The sequence below is a fragment of the Erpetoichthys calabaricus genome, chromosome 5 (genome assembly GCF_900747795.2).
Source record: "Erpetoichthys calabaricus chromosome 5, fErpCal1.3, whole genome shotgun sequence".
In the NCBI taxonomy this organism is placed as follows: domain Eukaryota; kingdom Metazoa; phylum Chordata; class Cladistia; order Polypteriformes; family Polypteridae; genus Erpetoichthys; species Erpetoichthys calabaricus.
This window is the reverse complement of record NC_041398.2, coordinates 9,725,972-9,742,970: the sequence shown is the minus strand read 5'-3', so window position 1 is coordinate 9,742,970 and position 16,999 is coordinate 9,725,972. Positions and strand designations below refer to the sequence as shown.

Sequence of the window (16,999 nt, the reverse complement as noted above, 5' to 3'; positions counted from 1 at the left end):
TTATGCGTGTCCCAAAGGCGTGGAACGTTGTGTGGTTCGCCGAAGACACATGAAAACGAACATTTCTCGCGAGAATCGTGGCATTCGTATCTGGGATGCCTCTGAAAGAGTATCATGCCATATCTTGTCGTCTTTAAGAATACCTAATTATTGGCAAGCTTCTTTGAAAGTGTCACATTCGATGCCGTTGACTGTTCGTAGATGGTGAAAACTTGTGACACCCACAGAACGGGTAAGGAGAAGTCTGAGGTAATAACGTTCGGTGTCGTTAATGGCAACAACAAGCATTCTACCGATCACTTTTGTGCCTCCTCTGATTCTCTTTTTCCATTTTCCAGAGGATTTTTGAAATGTGCAATGTTGGGGAACATCAGTGTAATGTAACTCCACAGCTTCGGGATCTGTTTTGTTGAGTTCAAACCATGCTAACAGCATAGTGTTTTTGTTCGCTTGACTTTGTAGCGCTTGTTCCTCATGACCCTCATGAAAGAAGATTTGTTGTTCCGGCAAATGAACTGGTAATCGTGTAATGACGTGAGATTTTTCTGAAAGACTGTACTCGTTCAAACGCCACATATCCTCAGGAGCACTAACATACCTACCATCAAGGAAAGTCTGTATTTCGTCATGTTGGAAAATATCACCGGCTGGCTCCCTGTGAAGTGCAATGGATGCAGCGCCGTGTCCTTTGTAGACATACTTATATAGATACTTGATACATTGAATGGACGCACAAACTTCAACGTTAATATGAGCATTGAATTTCTGAGAAAGCCAGGGATTGTAAGGAACTATCCAACGGTTGTCGATGTCGTATTTGCCAACAATGGCAGTTCTCCCTTGTCTTCGGCGGTATATGGGGTATCCTTGTGTGTTTTCTTGAGTCTCCACGTTGAAGTCTTTCGGGAAATTTTTGGTACACGTGCCGTCTTTCATGCAAGGTGATTTGGCGTTGAGCGTGCCACATGGACCATGCACCATGCATTTAGTGACAATTTGGAAAAGTCAAGGGTGTATTTCAGGATTTGGAAGCTCAGCGCAGATATATTTGTCTATATCATCCTTGGTCCTTATTTTGGATTGTGAGTCTAGTGTAAGTAACATATGGCAATGAGGCAATCCTCGTTTTTGGAATTCAATGACAAAGATGTAAGCGAGAACATTGCCGAAAATATTATTTTCCAGAATATCTGTTAGAAAATGTCACAGTTTGATATGAAAGACGCGAGCAACGACGTCAGGTCTGTGTTCTGCTTGCTCATGACGGGAAATGGCGTTATAGATTTCTGGCCAAGCAGGATTGCAGGTGAAGGTTAAGAATAAGGCAGGCTTTCCACATTTGCGGACAATTGCCATCACGTCTTGGTAGTTCTGTTGCATGTACCTTGGACTACCTTGAAAGGTAGAGGAAAGAATGATCAATTGTCCAGGGCGGAGGTTATGGTGTTGTGCTTTCGCAGTGACAGCATCCATAAGTCCCCTGTATTGCTCTACACGCAAATCTTGTTGATGGGACCGAAGGTAATGTAAACGCGCGCCTTCTGTTCTGACATATGTGTCGACGATGTATTGCTGGAAGAGTTTGCCACTAGAATGCAAGACACTAAATAAAGATCTCATGGCAAGCCTGAAAGCATAAAATTGGAGCTGTGTGACTCGCGTTCTTTTCGCGGTTCGCTTTTCCTCAACATGGGTCAATTGTATGTGCCAGCCTAGATCTCCGTAGGGGAACAGCAGTGGATAAACCATGGGGTCACAGTTCATATTGAGAACAGAGACACTCTTGCAAGCATCTCCCCTTGGGTATATGCAAATGTTGCGTTGTGCAGGAGGTTCCCCGTCTTCACCTACAAAGATAGCAGCAACATCAGTTTGACAGGACGGGGCGTTATACCTTCTCATATCCAGACTTGGATTTTCCATGAACACCATTCGTCCAGCAGCAACAGGGTTAATGTGAGTGATAATGTCATGCATTTGCATGTAAGACTTTGCGAAGGGATTAACCTGTCGTATCATCTTGTCTAGTTGCAGCAACAAAATGTCACTGCAAGTGCTATTACATTCCTTTTATAAACGTTGACTGGTAGCTTCAGCAGAATCAAAAATATATAGCTGACCGTATCGTGGTGACGTGTCAGGATTGTTATATAAAGGAGAGACCTGGTGATAAATTTGACCGTGGATTCTGAAAGCATACGGTCCTTGTCCAGATGGTTGAGCGATGTGTGCGCCCATTGACGCGAAAGCTAAAGCAGAGTTGTATTCCCAGATATGATCACAGTAATTTCGGGACAGCGGGTTCTTGCCAGTCAAGAGGTCTTCTAAAAAAAGAGGGGGTTTGGATAGCAGTGGCAAAGACACCTTGCCGGCATGGCATCACTTTGTGTAATGTCCAGATTTGTTGACCTCTGCTGGCCAATGAAGAGCATTGCAAGAAGCACATAGCGCGGTAGGTAGGCCAATGTTATGTTCTTGGACGTGAATGGCAGTATCTTCTTGAACAGCTGCGGAAAAGTGAATGTGATGTTTGTGCATGAACGATTTAGTGCTGTGTTGACACTGAAAGGAATTGGAATGAGTTGTGTCGAAGCATTGCTGGCAATGTTCACATTGCATAATTCGTTCAGTGGAGTGTGTTTTTAAATTCATGTTGAGATATCTCTGCACACGGAACGTTTTTGAACAAATGGTGCATGAAAGATCTGTTTGGAATGCGTTTGTTCAGTGGAGTGTGTGTTTAAATGTGCTTTGAGAGATTTCTGGCGTGTGAAGGTTTTGGAGCAGTGTTGACACTAAAAAGAATTCATCAGGAAATGTGTTTTGAGATGGTTAGTAAGATATCTGCGTGCGTGAAAGTGTTTGATGCAAATTTTGCATACAAATGTTTGTGTTGAATGGATCTGCACATGGTTGTGGAGATCCATCTCACCTGTGAAGTCCTCGTTACAAAATGTGCAATTGAAGGTGAGAGTGGAATGAGTACGTAAGTGTTTCTTGAGAGCGCAAGTTGTTTTGAAGCATTGCTGGCCATGTTCACATTGCATCATTCGGTTAGTGTTGTGTTTTTTTAAATGTGCGTTCAGATATCTCCGCACACGGAAGCTTTTGGAACAAAAGGTGCATTGAAAGTCCTGTGTAGAATGCGTTTGTTCAGGGGAGTGTGTGTTTAAATGTTTTCCAGGAAGAGGAGAGTGGGCAGGTGACGTCACATTAGTGTGTTGATCACGTGGGTGTGCACCCTGTGTGCACATACCGACAGCGTCAAAAGATGTCACCAGAACGTCATCACATATGTATTTGAGAGGCATGACAACGTCGTAATGCCCATGATCCAAAGGACCGCTAAAGAGCAGGGATATGGAGAGACGTTGGGCCGGATTGTAAACTCGAGGAGAGGCATGAGGACGTTCTCGGAAGTAGATGGCGATAGTAGCTGGAAGCATTTGGGACATTGCCACAATTTCTGCCTCACCACCATAGACTCTGGAAGTATTCATGTAGTCAGCGTATTGATGAGCAGACTGTATAACAATGCTTCTGTGACTAACAACAACGGTCACCACGTCGCCGAAGTTATCCCAATGTTGGCAAATAAAGCTAACAGTCATGTTGCGAAGTTCGAGATCAACAGTTTTGTCGATGATATTTTTCCAGAAATACTCGACTGATAGAAACGAACAGTTACCTGATGCAGGAATCTGTATAACATTGAAAGAAGTGTTGTTTCCATGAAATACATTTGAAGCGGTGGCCATGGAGGGCAAATAAACAGTCAACGTGGCTCACAGCTGGATGTGGACTGTAGCACAGACCAAAGCGAGTGAGTATGTGTTTGGACGTGGGAGGACGGTCAGAGTTGGCGGGCGGGGCTCTGAGGTGCGTTCCCTATCACGTGGGAGGAGGGTTAGAGTTTGTGGGCGCGGCTTCGTTGTTCATTTCCAATGGTTTGCGATGGTGGACACGGTCGTAACCGAAAAGAATAATGAAAAGTCAACGTGGCTCAGAGGTGCATGTGGACAGTAGCATAGACGAAAGCGACTTACGGAGTGGTTGGTGAGTTGTTGCGTCCGGGCAGATGAGCAGGCAGTGTGAATGCCTGGAGAGCAAGGGTGGATGCACGCCGGGGAATAAGGAGTGTTGGTGGGCGGGGAAACGTTTTCTGTGTTCCTGCAGGACCATCTAAGAAGAAGCATGTTTTCGCTGTATGTAGCGTGTAAAACAGTTTGAGATGGTGGACGCGGTCGTGCATCGTAACCGAAAAGTCAACGTGGCTCAGAGGTGCATGTGGACTGTAGTAGAGACGAATGCGAATGACGCCGTCTTTTGTGAGTTGTCGCGTCCGAGTTGGTGGGCGTGGCTCTGTGAGTTGTCGTCCTATCCCATGGTAGTAGCGAGGGGGGGTGTGTACAAAGGGCAGGGAAGTAATCAGTGCGAGCATATGACCCACACTTACTGGGAAGTCCTTGTTCGTGGGTAACAATTGCAAGCCCCGGTTTCCATCACAAATGGGGTTCAACGGCTTACCCACACCTCTCAGCGCCGGGTAGACACACGTTGATCCATTCAGTGTAGTGCGCGTGCAGTACTCGACATTCAAGGGCATTACAGACCTGTTAATGCTCAATCTCACGTGGCTGAGATTGCCAACCTAGCCAACCCGCGGCGTAGCATACGCCGCATAATCACGCCGCTTTTTTAATGATTTTTAAGCACAGGGAAAAAAATGAACATTTGAAAAATCCATAATTTAATAAACCACCAAGAAAAGTAACATTGCAACAATGCACACTACGAACCAACATACAGTCATCGTTCAGTACGCACTGCCTGTTCATGTGCCCGCTCCCAACTCCTCGCCTGAGTCGCTTTTGTCTGTGTACAGTCCACATGCACCTCCGAGCCACGTTGACTTTTCATTGTTCTTCGCGGTTCTGGCTGCTTTTCTATATATAATCCAACAAGTCACCCGACCATGGTAGTAGCGAGGGTTTGGTGTACAAAGGGCAGGGATGTAATCAGTGCGAGTGTATGACCCACACTTACTGGGAATTCCTCGTTCATGGAGAGCAATTGCAAGCCCTGGTTTCCATCACGAATGGGGTTCAACAGCTTACCCACACCTCTCTGCGCCAAATTAAGTGAAAGGCTCCACACCTGTTGGTGCCCTTCCATCAATTCCTTTAAGTTTCAGCTTTGCAACCATACTTCCCCCGGAACCCAAAGACTTTGGTTAACCGGTTTCCTGCCCGGTGGGTCATGGGAACGACGCCACCGGATCGCCAGTCGGCATCGTTTATGGTCGGAACTATGACAGTATGTGACCGTCTTCGAACCTCCGACTTTCATTCTTGATTAATGAAAACATTCTTGGCAAATGCTTTCGCTCTCGCTCAAATTGTTTGCGGGCGTGGCTCTGTGAGTTGGTGGGAGTGGCTCCGACTTGCGTGCGTCTTGCTTGCCATGGACTTAGTGAATTCTTAGAGTTGGTGGGCGTGGCTCTGTGTTGTAGGCGGACGTGACTCTGTGAGTTGTCATCCTATCCCATTTGGTGGGCATGGCTCCATCCTGCGTGCTCGCATGGGTGTCTTGCTCGCTGGCGGCTTAGTGAATTATATATATAGATTGTTATGGCCTATCAACATACGTGTGTGGTGTTTGAACTTATTAAACGTTTACGAAACATCAACAGCTCTTCAAGTATTGCTTCAATGATGGAGTAGGAAGGCCAACAGTGAATGATATAAAGCGGGATGCTGAAATAATTGAAAAATGTGTTGAAAATGGAAACCAGTGACGGTAACATTATTCTGTATTAATGTTAATGGTCGTCTGCATTGTCATTTTCTTTACATATTCTGTTATATCAGGTTGTGTTAATATATTGTGGTGTGCAGGCAGCTTGTGATGCTCTGTATGGGGCAGAAAGGGCAGAAAGCTGTAAGTGATGGGACTGGCTGAGGGGCTTCTGTTCTGTGAGGGGCGGACAGGAGAAGTGAGGAGAGAAGTGAAGGTGTGGAGCAGGGAGTCAGGAGACAATAAGCAGGAGTGTTTGTGGTATCAAAAAGACACAACGAGAGTGGCAGGAGATCAACTGATCGGTAGGGAAAGCTTTCTGTGATTGTTTAGGAGGTGAGCTCTGTAACTAAATAACGGAGTGTAAGACAGGACACCGCTTGTGAGGGAACGAAGACTCCATGTAAAATATAGAAAACTGCAGGACCTCTGAGTTTTATTTGCTTATTACACTGGTCATTACAATATTATATAAATTAATTCATTTTGTTAATATAGTGTTTTACGACTGTTCGCTACACTAATCTACTGCATGTCATTTTTAAAGTAGCTGCTCTGTTATCCGTCTTTTCTCTTATCCGTCACAGCCTCGGTCCTGACCCCTGACTGATAATCGAGGTTTTACTGGACCTTACAAACCTGATGTTTCAAGTTCAGAGAATTGGCTGCTGGAGTCCATCCTGGTGAGACTGGTGCAAGTCATGAAACAGCTCAGGATGAGATCCCCAAGATGGCCCACAAACAACTGAGTTCTCTCCTCACAGCCAGCTGAGTTTCTTTCTGCTCTGATCAGTTTCTCTTTTGAGTTTCTAAGGCAGTGGGAGGCCAACTATAGCCTGCTGTCTAGAAATGTCCACTGGCAGGGGTGCGAGTGTCACGTGGGCTACACGTAGAAATGTCTGACATTCGGACCCTCCTGAGGTGTTCTTAACAAGATGATGTTACAGTTGGCTGATGTCATCGTAGTAAGTGAGCACACAATGTCATCATAAACGTAATTCAGTAGAAGGTCTGACACATCGATAGACACACTCTGTACTGCTGACACTTACACGCTGAGTGTGCTTAGCTGCTTGTCTGCCTTTGTGGTGTTTGTCCATTTTTAAAGAATCGGAGTTTGCATTTGGCTGATCTCAGGGCTGTTTAAGAGACACATTATTGTCACATGTCAGTCTGTATTGTACTCCAGAGTTAAGTCTACGATTCTTACAATAAGTTCAGCTCAGTAATGTCAATATACTATTCTTGTGTAGATTTTCTGTTTTTAATGATATAACTCATCAGGCTCTTCATTAGTGATTAGACATCATGTTATTTAGTGGAGCTGTAAGGACATTTTGAATCTCAAACCCCTGAGTGATAATCCCACCAAATCTATGATTATGACAAAGACTCTGAGGTTTCATATTTGGTAAAACCTAACAAGTCCAGCAGGAGTGTAAAGAACTTACTAGAAGTGTAAGTCTGACCCTCTAAGCCAATTTCAAATCCACCATCACTACCACACAACCTCAATGCACAGTAAGTTCAGATAAAGACACTTAACTTCAGTCCACCATTTGGTGTTTCTTCAAATAAAGGACTAGTGTCACATCGGCTCTGCCAGGTCTCAGTAAGTGACACAAATGTCCTTGCTGGAATATTAAAAGAGCTCGGCTCACAGGTGAACACACGTTTAGAAACCAACATCTTAAACAACAATGAAGTCTATTACGTGGCCTGATATTTGTCAGTTTAATATGAATCAGGTCACTAATATCAGCATCTAATTTTTGATTTCTTTATGTTTTCTGTTGTTTGGCTATCACTTGATTTGGATTGATTTATATAAATCAGTTCCTCAGAGGTCCCTGAAAGCAGACATGTAATTGTAGGACAGACTGGCACTGCTTGGTCACAAGTCTTTTTCTTAAGCTGCCACCTCCTGCCCCTCTTTTATTGACTCGCACCTTCAGCTCAGATGTCAGTTCACTTCACCAGGATTCTCCTTGACAGTTTTGGGTGTCATCTGATCAGTCTGATCAAACACAGCAAATGTCACCCAGCGATGTCTCAGTGTGTCACTCTTTATCACTTTGTGACTGAAGACGGAGCCAAAACTCACCTTGATGGACAACACTTAGCAGGAATTAACAGTAAAAAGGTTGGATTTCTGTTCATCCAAGACACCCACAGCATCAAGTCCACTCCGTCCTTTATAACCCTTTGTAAGCATTAAAACTCTGATCTCTGCCCCTGGATTAGCTTCGGCTCTGTAGTAAGACCCTTATTGTTGCCATCACAAAGGCTCAGTGATCTCTTCTGCTGCAAAGGGTAACGTAGTGTCAGACAGTAAGAGCTGAAGACCACCTGCAATGGAGTTGAACGTGGGGGTCTCATTCAGTCCTGACTGGATAAAGGAAAGCAAGGTGCACAAGTAAGAGAGACCACCAATAAAATCTGTAGCATTACTGAAGGAGGACATCAACCAGCAGTTGTACATTTGTTTGTCACTGAAAGATAACCAGTAAGTGTGAAACCTCAAAGACTTTAAACTGCGGTACAACTCACAGTCACAAGGAGAAAAGGACAAGAGAGAGAAAAGAATCTGTTAGAAGAAAGACAAAGCCAACTGAATGTTCTTAAATGTGTGACAGAGGAAGCTCTCCAAGGACACAACAATCTGGACAAAGCATCACCTCTACCTTAGTGACCATAAACCAAGTCAGGAGTTCACCTGCTCAGAGTCTGAGAACTTCTGACTGGGACTCGGTATTTGAGATAAAGCCAGGGGGTGAATTCTGGGAGTTGACATCACCATAACTGTGTGAAGGAGAAGGCTGTAGCTGTTGTGAGGGTCACTTCATAAATTCAGTAAGAAAACTAAAGTGGACTTGAATCAGTTCAGAGCAGCGTCTCACACACACAGAGGAGCTGTAAGGGAGTGCAGGCAACCTGTGAGGAAAACCAAACTGCCATCACAGTGCTGACTCTAGAAACGTAATAAGTAACTAAGAACTGAAGCAGAACTGAGACGAGAACATTTAAAAGCTGCTTCTGAATGAATGATGTTTACTGGGAAAGTTTTTAGATAAAAATTATGAGAAATAAAATCACAAGTTATGTGCATTTCCTATAAGAGCAAGAGAAAGAACCAACTAAAGTAACACAGACTCATGTTTGGTGTTGTCTGTTGATGTCGTCTGTCTGTATACACTTGAATACGTACATCTTCAGTTGTCCTGATATTATAAATACATTTTATTTTTCGACTGTGACTTGTCCCTGGTGGAGTTTGCTTGTTCTCATTGTCTTCATGTGGGATTCTTCCTACAATCGAAAGACATGCAGTTTAGGTGGACTGGGGCTTTGGCACATTAGCTCTATGGTGTGTGTATTCAACCTCGATTTTCTTGTTTGTCCTCTCTTCTTAGGGAATCTGGAGTGGGGGGCTCTCATAAACACAGCCTGTTAAAGCCCACTGAGACACTCCTTGGGTGAATTTTTGGATACACAAGAAAAGAGAAATTGTGTTCTTTCCAGTGTGAGGTTCGCAGAGTGAAGAGTAAAGCAGACAGGCCTGTTCCTTGTGCTGCTGCAGTGTTGCTCACACAGTCCTTGAGTCTGCCTGACAGATAGTCCATCATCAGGACACCACAGGCTCACCCACCTGCACATCTCTGAGCTGACCCCTTAACAGGGATGGCTGGGTGGTCTTGAAGGCTCTGGTGAAACCGAAACACATAAACATAATAAACATCTCTCTATGATAAGAAACGAGACATGAACTTTCTGAAAAGATATTTTGGAAGTCCACAGAGACGGAAGCAAGATCCGCGAGATGGAGACTTTGGCCATTTCGAAAGTCTACAAAAAATGATGGTAAAGATCGCATTTGCACAAAAAAATGATAGTAAAGATCGCATTCGCAGAAACAAATGGAAATAATTACTCGGTGAAATAACGGAACAGCGAAAAGAGATTGAATATATTGTTTGGATAGAAACTTTAAGTCAGAGACTTATAGATTGTCTAATTCGTGTTGCCTTCCGGGAAAAGTAGTGTTTCTTCCCAATGAAGAGGCCTCTCCGCGAGAATGAAAAGATTTCTGGTTTGGTGAAAGTGAAATCCACGTACACCGTCACGCTTGGGTCACAGAGTGGCACAGATACACAGGAGATTTTAGTGATAAACATTATTCAGACACTTCAAACAAACATAAGTCTCTTTCAGGAGTGAATCGAGCTCCATGTGTAGTCGGAGGAGACAGTTCCGTCTCGCAATTAGACAAATAGAAAATCTTCCTGTTCATAGGGGTGCGCCTCGGGAGCGGGACCACCACAGGAGCAGATGATGTCTGGGGGAGAAGAGAGACAAGGCAGTGAGACAAAAGGACAGGTGCTGTACAGGCTTTTAAATGTTTGAAGCGCCACACGAACCAAACCTGCAGGTGGGCGAGTGAAGCGAGAAGGGGCGGAGCTCACTAGTTTAATTACAAATAAAAATCCGTCACCTAAACAAAACACCTGAGGTAAGCAACATATAAAAATATCATTTCTGAGTTTAAGAATTCTTTTAAGTTGCCTTCTTACTATATTCAATAGAATCGTTTGTGTATTTCGTTATCTTACTTGACTCCAGAAAATCAGGATATCAAAAGGCCTTGTAGATCCTATAATTACTGACATGACGTGTTTAAGTCCTCCTGGCCTTTCACCAGTGTCTTTACTTTACACTCCAGTTTGTTTTTATTATTTTTGGTGTTGTGTGAACTTCACATTTCCCAGTTTGTCGATGTGATGTCTTCTAAACAGCAAGAACTAACTCACACACCAGTGTGCCTTCAAACTGTCTTCTGGATTTGATGCACTCTTCAAGCCCAAACTCAATCTTGTATCAATTAAATTAAACTTTTCTTTTAATCTTTTATTGTCATTTCTGTTTGTTAAATCAAATCTAAGTTGTGTCATGAAATTTCAAACAAATGTGTTGTGAAAATATCAGGAGTCAGAAAGAGAAGAAGAAATCACAAAGTGAACGTGAATTCTGATCTGACCACGCGTGTCCTCTTGTGTGTCCAAACAGAAACAGCTGGAGGCGACACTGAGTGACATCAAGAGGAGACTTGAGGAGAGAGAGAAGACACTGAAGGAGACGAGGAGGGCGATGGATGAAATGAAGGTGAGTGGAATAGGAAGACACCACTTCATATCAAAGAGAGGAGAAATAAATGAGAACTTGAAGAGCAGCAGAGCTTCACTGGTGATGATGAGTAGGGACATGAGAAGGGAGAGTTAGAGAAGATGTTGTGTGGTGTCCTTCATGGCCTTTCACTGTTGAAAGAATCCCAGGTGTTATTCAGTGGAGACTCAGACAGCATCACCCTAAAGTCCTCTGATATTTCATCAGCTGCTTAATGGTGTTTCCTTAGGAGGCATTAGCTCTCTGGAAATGTGTTCTTTTGAAATTGCGGCATGTTAAGTAACTGAAAAATATAGAAATATGACATAAAAGGTGATATCCCTCCCATAGTGATTACGACGGTACAAAAATCACATGAGATAAAAAAGATATATTTTAGCTTACTTTACTGATGTTTTACGCAGTTACAGACGGGAAGCTCATGACAGACTCTATCAATAATGTGGGAGTCTTGATCTACGCAGTCTGCCATTTTTCGTCACCACGCTGAAAGGATTTTCCGGGCGGATGACATAATCTTCCGTCCAATCAGCATCAAAGTGTATTGACAGTAGGTCTATCCTTATATGCTGGTTGCTCCACGTGCAGGCTCTCTTTCTGGTCTCCAAACAAGGACAGGAAAGGACTCCAACCCCACCTTCAAAAAATACAGGTATAGCACAATGCCTACATGCAGTTCTCATTCTCCCAACAAGGAAAGAAGATTTTGTGCTGATAGAGGACAGAAGTATACTTAGTCTGTCTTTAGGCTGACTATACATTCCTGCAGCTGTCTTTGACGATCTAGTCCTATGCTTGGCTTGGCAATTGTAAATGCTGAACCCCTGCGTACCATACTTGGTCTGCCTGTATGAATGAATCCATAACAGTGTGCACAGAGACAGTTACATTAAACTTAATATTATAACAAACATATTATAACAAGCCACCCTTTGTCACTGGATCTGTGACAAAAACAATACTTAAGTCATATCCACAAACCAAAAGGTACTCAATTCTCCTTTACAGTGTAAACATTTCAAAATCATTTATGGAAATGTGAGGTGTAGTACCACTACAACAACAACATTTATTTATATAACACACTTTCATACAAAAAAGTACCTCAAATTGCTTTACATAACGAAGAAAATAAAAATAAAAGACAAAATAAGAAATTAAAATAAGACAACATTAGTTAACATGGAAAAAGAGTAGGGTCCGATGGCCAGGGAGGACAGAAAAAACAAAAAAAACTCCAGACGACTGGAGAGAAAAATAAAATCTACAGGGGTTCCAGGCCACGAGACCGCCCAGTCCCCTCTGGGCATTCTACCTAACATAAATGAAATAGTCCTCTTTGTATTTAGGGTTCTTATGGAAGGACTTGATGGTGATGGTCATGCAGACTTCTGCCTTTTAATCCATCAATGTAAAGACATCACGGTGCTTTGAATAGATGGTGGTGGCACAAGGCACCACGAAAAGGACACCGGAAAAGGAAACAAGATAGAGTAGGGGTTAGTACAGATTTTAGAGCCACCATGAATAGTTATTATAATGAATTGGATATACAGAGTGTCAGGATTAAATTACAGTGAAGTTATGAGAAGGCCATGTTAAAGTAATGTGTTTTCAGCAGTTTTTTAAAGTGCTCCACTGTATTAGTCTGGCGAATTCCTACTGGCAGGCTATTCCAGATTTTAGGTGCATCACAGCACTTCTTTTAAGTTTTGCTCTTGGAATTCTAAGGAGACACTCAGTTGAGGATCTGAGGTTACGATTTGGAATATAAGATGTCAGACATTCCGATATATAGGATGGGGCGAGATTATTTAAGGCTTTATAAACCATAAGCAGAATTTTAAAGTCAATACTGAATGACACAGGTAACCAGTGTAGTGACATCAAAACTGGAGAAATGTGTTCGGATTTTCTTTTTCTGGTTAGGATTCTAGTAGCTGCATTCTGCACTCGTTGCAAACGATTTATGTCTTTTTTGGGTATTCCTGAGAGGATTGCGTTATAGTAATCTAGTCAACTGAAAACAAACGCGTGAACTAATTTCTCAGCATCTTTCAATGAAATAAGAGGTTTAACTTTTACTATGTTTCTTAAGTGAAAAAATGCCATCCTAGTGATCTGATTAATATCAGATCAGATTAGATGTACTCTTCATTTAATACCAGCGTAAATATTAACAATGACAAGTTGCAGTACATTTGGACAAACAGTTACATTTAACATGGTGTTACTAAATAGTGATCGTTATATCTCATCAGTGGTATCATAGCATCAGATATTACAATTCTATATAGCATCTTGATGGATTTCACTATTCTTTGGTACTCATAACATTTCTAAATTCAGTATGTTGCTATATGTACCCCACCCTTTGGTGTCTGATCCCTTTGTATAAGTTATAATAGTTGTAACATAACTCAGATGCTATTCTAGATCTATTGCTATGATTGTTAATTGTTATTAAACTAGTATTATTGCATAATTGTACATTATTTACAGTATATCCTTCCCAACTTCACTATTGGATGTTCTATTCCCTTTTAGTTTACAATTTAACATTATTGGTGGTAAATTATGCATAGCCTCATACCTTTGAGCCCCTCTTATAACATTTTCAAGTCTATTCCTAAGCTTTCAATATTCATGCCTTGTCCAACCAAGTGGTTTATAGATAAAGTCTTTTGCTTGGTGGCTTTGTAGATTCTTCTGTACAAACGTATGACTACTTCAGGAAACTAAAGTCTTTTGCTATTGCTGGAAATAGAAAGTTAAACAGTCCTGTTGCCATTAGAGAGCTCATGAGATGCACACATGGTGACTGTCCATTTTTAGCAAAGGAACACTTCCCCCTAGGCTTGCCCTGCATTCAGCATTCATTTATGGGAGCCTTCAACAGCAGTCATTTCACTTCAGTGGCGTGTTCACAGCATGGCTTCAAATTATTCAGCTGGACTTACAATCTTTCTTTGCTTCTGCACTTCTTCCACTCTGGAAAAGCAAGTCATTTCTTCACCAGCTATTATCAGGTATGTGTAGCAGATCAAGAGTCATTAATAAAGTACAGTCTTTTTTAAATCTTCATTTCGTATTACACCACCTTTTCTTCATTTAAAAGTTTTTTTTTTTTAACCACTGGCTTGGAGAGACTTTGGCACCATTAAATTGAGTCGCCAAAGCTAAAATACTTGCTAGGCTAAACTAAAGAAGGGTGAAAAGTAGAGCAAATACATAACATAAAACAATTCTTTATCAATCATATGTATAATACAATGCAGCACTATTAATGACAATTCTAGACCCGCAGTTCTCAGTCTCATATCATAAATAACAGTTAGAGATAAATAAAATACGGCAAATTACATTTAAACTAGGCTAATGAAAATGTTTCTTTAGTAGAATAATACACTAATCAAATTTAAAACATTACATCAGTTATACATTACAGATGTCTTAAATTATAGCAAGATGTTACATATTTGAACTTTGAGTGTTTTCATTTTTGTCTAAAACAAAAATCTTATAACATCTACAGTATACGATATAACAAACTGTAGCTTATCTAATCAAGAGACAAATCTTTTAATGTCTTTAACATATTACAACAGCACAGTTCATATAGACTAATGGTTCTAATGTATAACTGAACATTCTATTTAGCTATGTGCATTATAACTGAGCATTAACCTTAATACATTGATATAATAACAAATCTTCATAAAATGAATCACTTACAGAGACAAATCAATACATATATTCAGTTCTAATACATTTCATAATTACTGAAGTGTTAATAATAATCATTTGTTATACATCAAAATATGTAAACCCTCTGTACTGTTTTATATGAAGACTAGAGAAAGAAATCAGTCTAGTTTAAAAATAGGAACATTTAACTTTTATATTTTCATTTAAACATTTTTATTATACATAATGTTATACCCTTACACTTGGACTAATCAGCATGCAAGGAAAATAATTCCAATCACTGCTGTTCATTAATCAATGATTGATAAACATTCACCACCCTTTGGTCAGATTATTTAATTTCTCTGCCCAAACTTGCTATTAAGCTATGTCTTGCAGCTTTGTATAGGAAAAAAAAAGTTTGTGTGTTTCATCCATTGGTCATAGGATTTGCTGAATCTGAAAGAAAACATCTATAGTTTTGAAGTTACAGTATATATAAAACTTTATGCTTATAAAACTTTATTCAGATTTTTAAAATGTTTAAAGTCTTAACTCTTTAACTGAATATGCGACTGGCTGTCTTTTTGCCTTGCAAGGGCATAGGTCATCTTTAATTATCACTTGCATCTGCTTGTAGGCTTCAAAAAAAAAATTCCAGGCTTCTCTACCTAAGCACAGTCTTATGATCACTTTTTCTTTGCAGATGTTCACATGTATTACTAGTACAATTAAATTTGAATATGAACCCCTATTACTTTAACGATTATGTTATTATGTTTTATTATTATATGGGACGTCTCCCATCTTTTAGAGTTTTCCTTCACATTATTGATTAGTCAGCTGACACACACAGCCTTACAAATAACATAAACACGCATCTGCTACCCCAGACTCTGTATAAGAATAATTTATTCTTCTTTTATTTTCTTTGCTAGATTCTAAATCCCACTTCATGCCCAAGCAAAATTACTTGGCTAAACAGAAGTTCTTTAAACAACATTCAGCACACTGGAGAAAGCAACTCTTCACAAACAATCAGCCTTCACTCGTTTCAGTCATTTCAACATACAGTATTTGGCAATTGCTTCATTCTTTCAAATATCTTCACATATTCACATACTCACGTTCTCTTTTACAATTGCACTTCATTCACAAAATAAAGTTCTCTTTTACAATTGCACTTCATTCACAAAATAAAGTTCTCTTACACATGCTATAAACTCACTCGAGGTTGTGCTTTTTGTTTATCTATAAGGTTTCACCCTGCAACTCACTTAAACGCGTCTTTTCCTTCATGCTTACTATTACAATCAAACAACTTCTCAGGCTGCAAGCTAGTATCACTTTCATTAAATTAGGAATTCATCTTACCTTAGTTTTATACGCGCTAGTTTCCAGATCATGAAAAAGTCCGTGGCGAACCAGGGTTCAGCGACAATCAAGGAAACACTAATTTCCGTGGCGATCCTAGGTTCAGCGACAAGCAAGGAAAATCCATTCATTGGGAAATCACGCAGCACAATTCCAAAACAAGAAAGCATTCCCATCAAAAGTTACACGGTCACAAAGAACATCCTGTCTTAACAATGAAAACGTGCATGCTTGAACCTTTATTTCGTATCACCGGGCAAGTGCTATACACTGCGCCACCATACTCTTCACCTGTATAGTTCCTAAAATACACAACCTCCATTCATGCACAATCAGGCACATTCTGCTTATCGCAAGAACTTGTCTCCCTTCTCATTATTAAAAGAGCATTTTTCCTTTAAACTTGATCAGGGTTCAAAAGGAAAAATGTTTTGCATGTTTACAAGCCTTAAACAAAAGTGGAGACATTCTATTTGCGTTAACCCAATTACACAAATCGATAATTATCTTTCTTTGTCATGTGAGAAACTGTCTCATTTTTAAATTCACACTTATCCAATTAATCCCTTCTTAAAAAGTATGGCCAGTACTCACCGGAAGGTAAAAGAGGCATGTTTCTCATTGCAAGTTTTAAAACCAAATGTATTTATTCTTTTTTCCAATTTTAAATTAGAGCTCTTTTGCATTACAGTTTCTTTTTAAACAATAGCTTATAATGTAGGATCGTAATTTAAGCTATATTTAAAAGGCGATTTCAATCATTTCTGTGTGTTTAAACACACGGCATGATTCTTTAGCAGTACCACATAGGTGGGGGTTGCCAAAACCTTTAACCTTCAACCTTTAATCTTTTAGGCAGAGTGATTAGAACAGCTGCACCACTCACTGACTGCGTTTTAACATGTGGACGAACTGTGTACATTGGATTTCTATTATGCCATTAAAGATTTATACAATTTAT

General features: G+C 40.7%; 1 protein-coding gene across 1 annotated transcript in view; it reads left to right on the top strand.

The window, feature by feature from the left end:
- LOC114641527 (tripartite motif-containing protein 16-like) overlaps positions 1-16,999 on the top strand; it is a 36,284-nt gene that overhangs the window by 4,211 nt on the left and 15,074 nt on the right. The window contains exon 2 of the mRNA XM_051927697.1: positions 10,861-10,956. Coding sequence (XP_051783657.1) covers positions 10,861-10,956 — 96 coding nt within the window. The remainder of the gene's footprint in view (positions 1-10,860; positions 10,957-16,999) is intronic.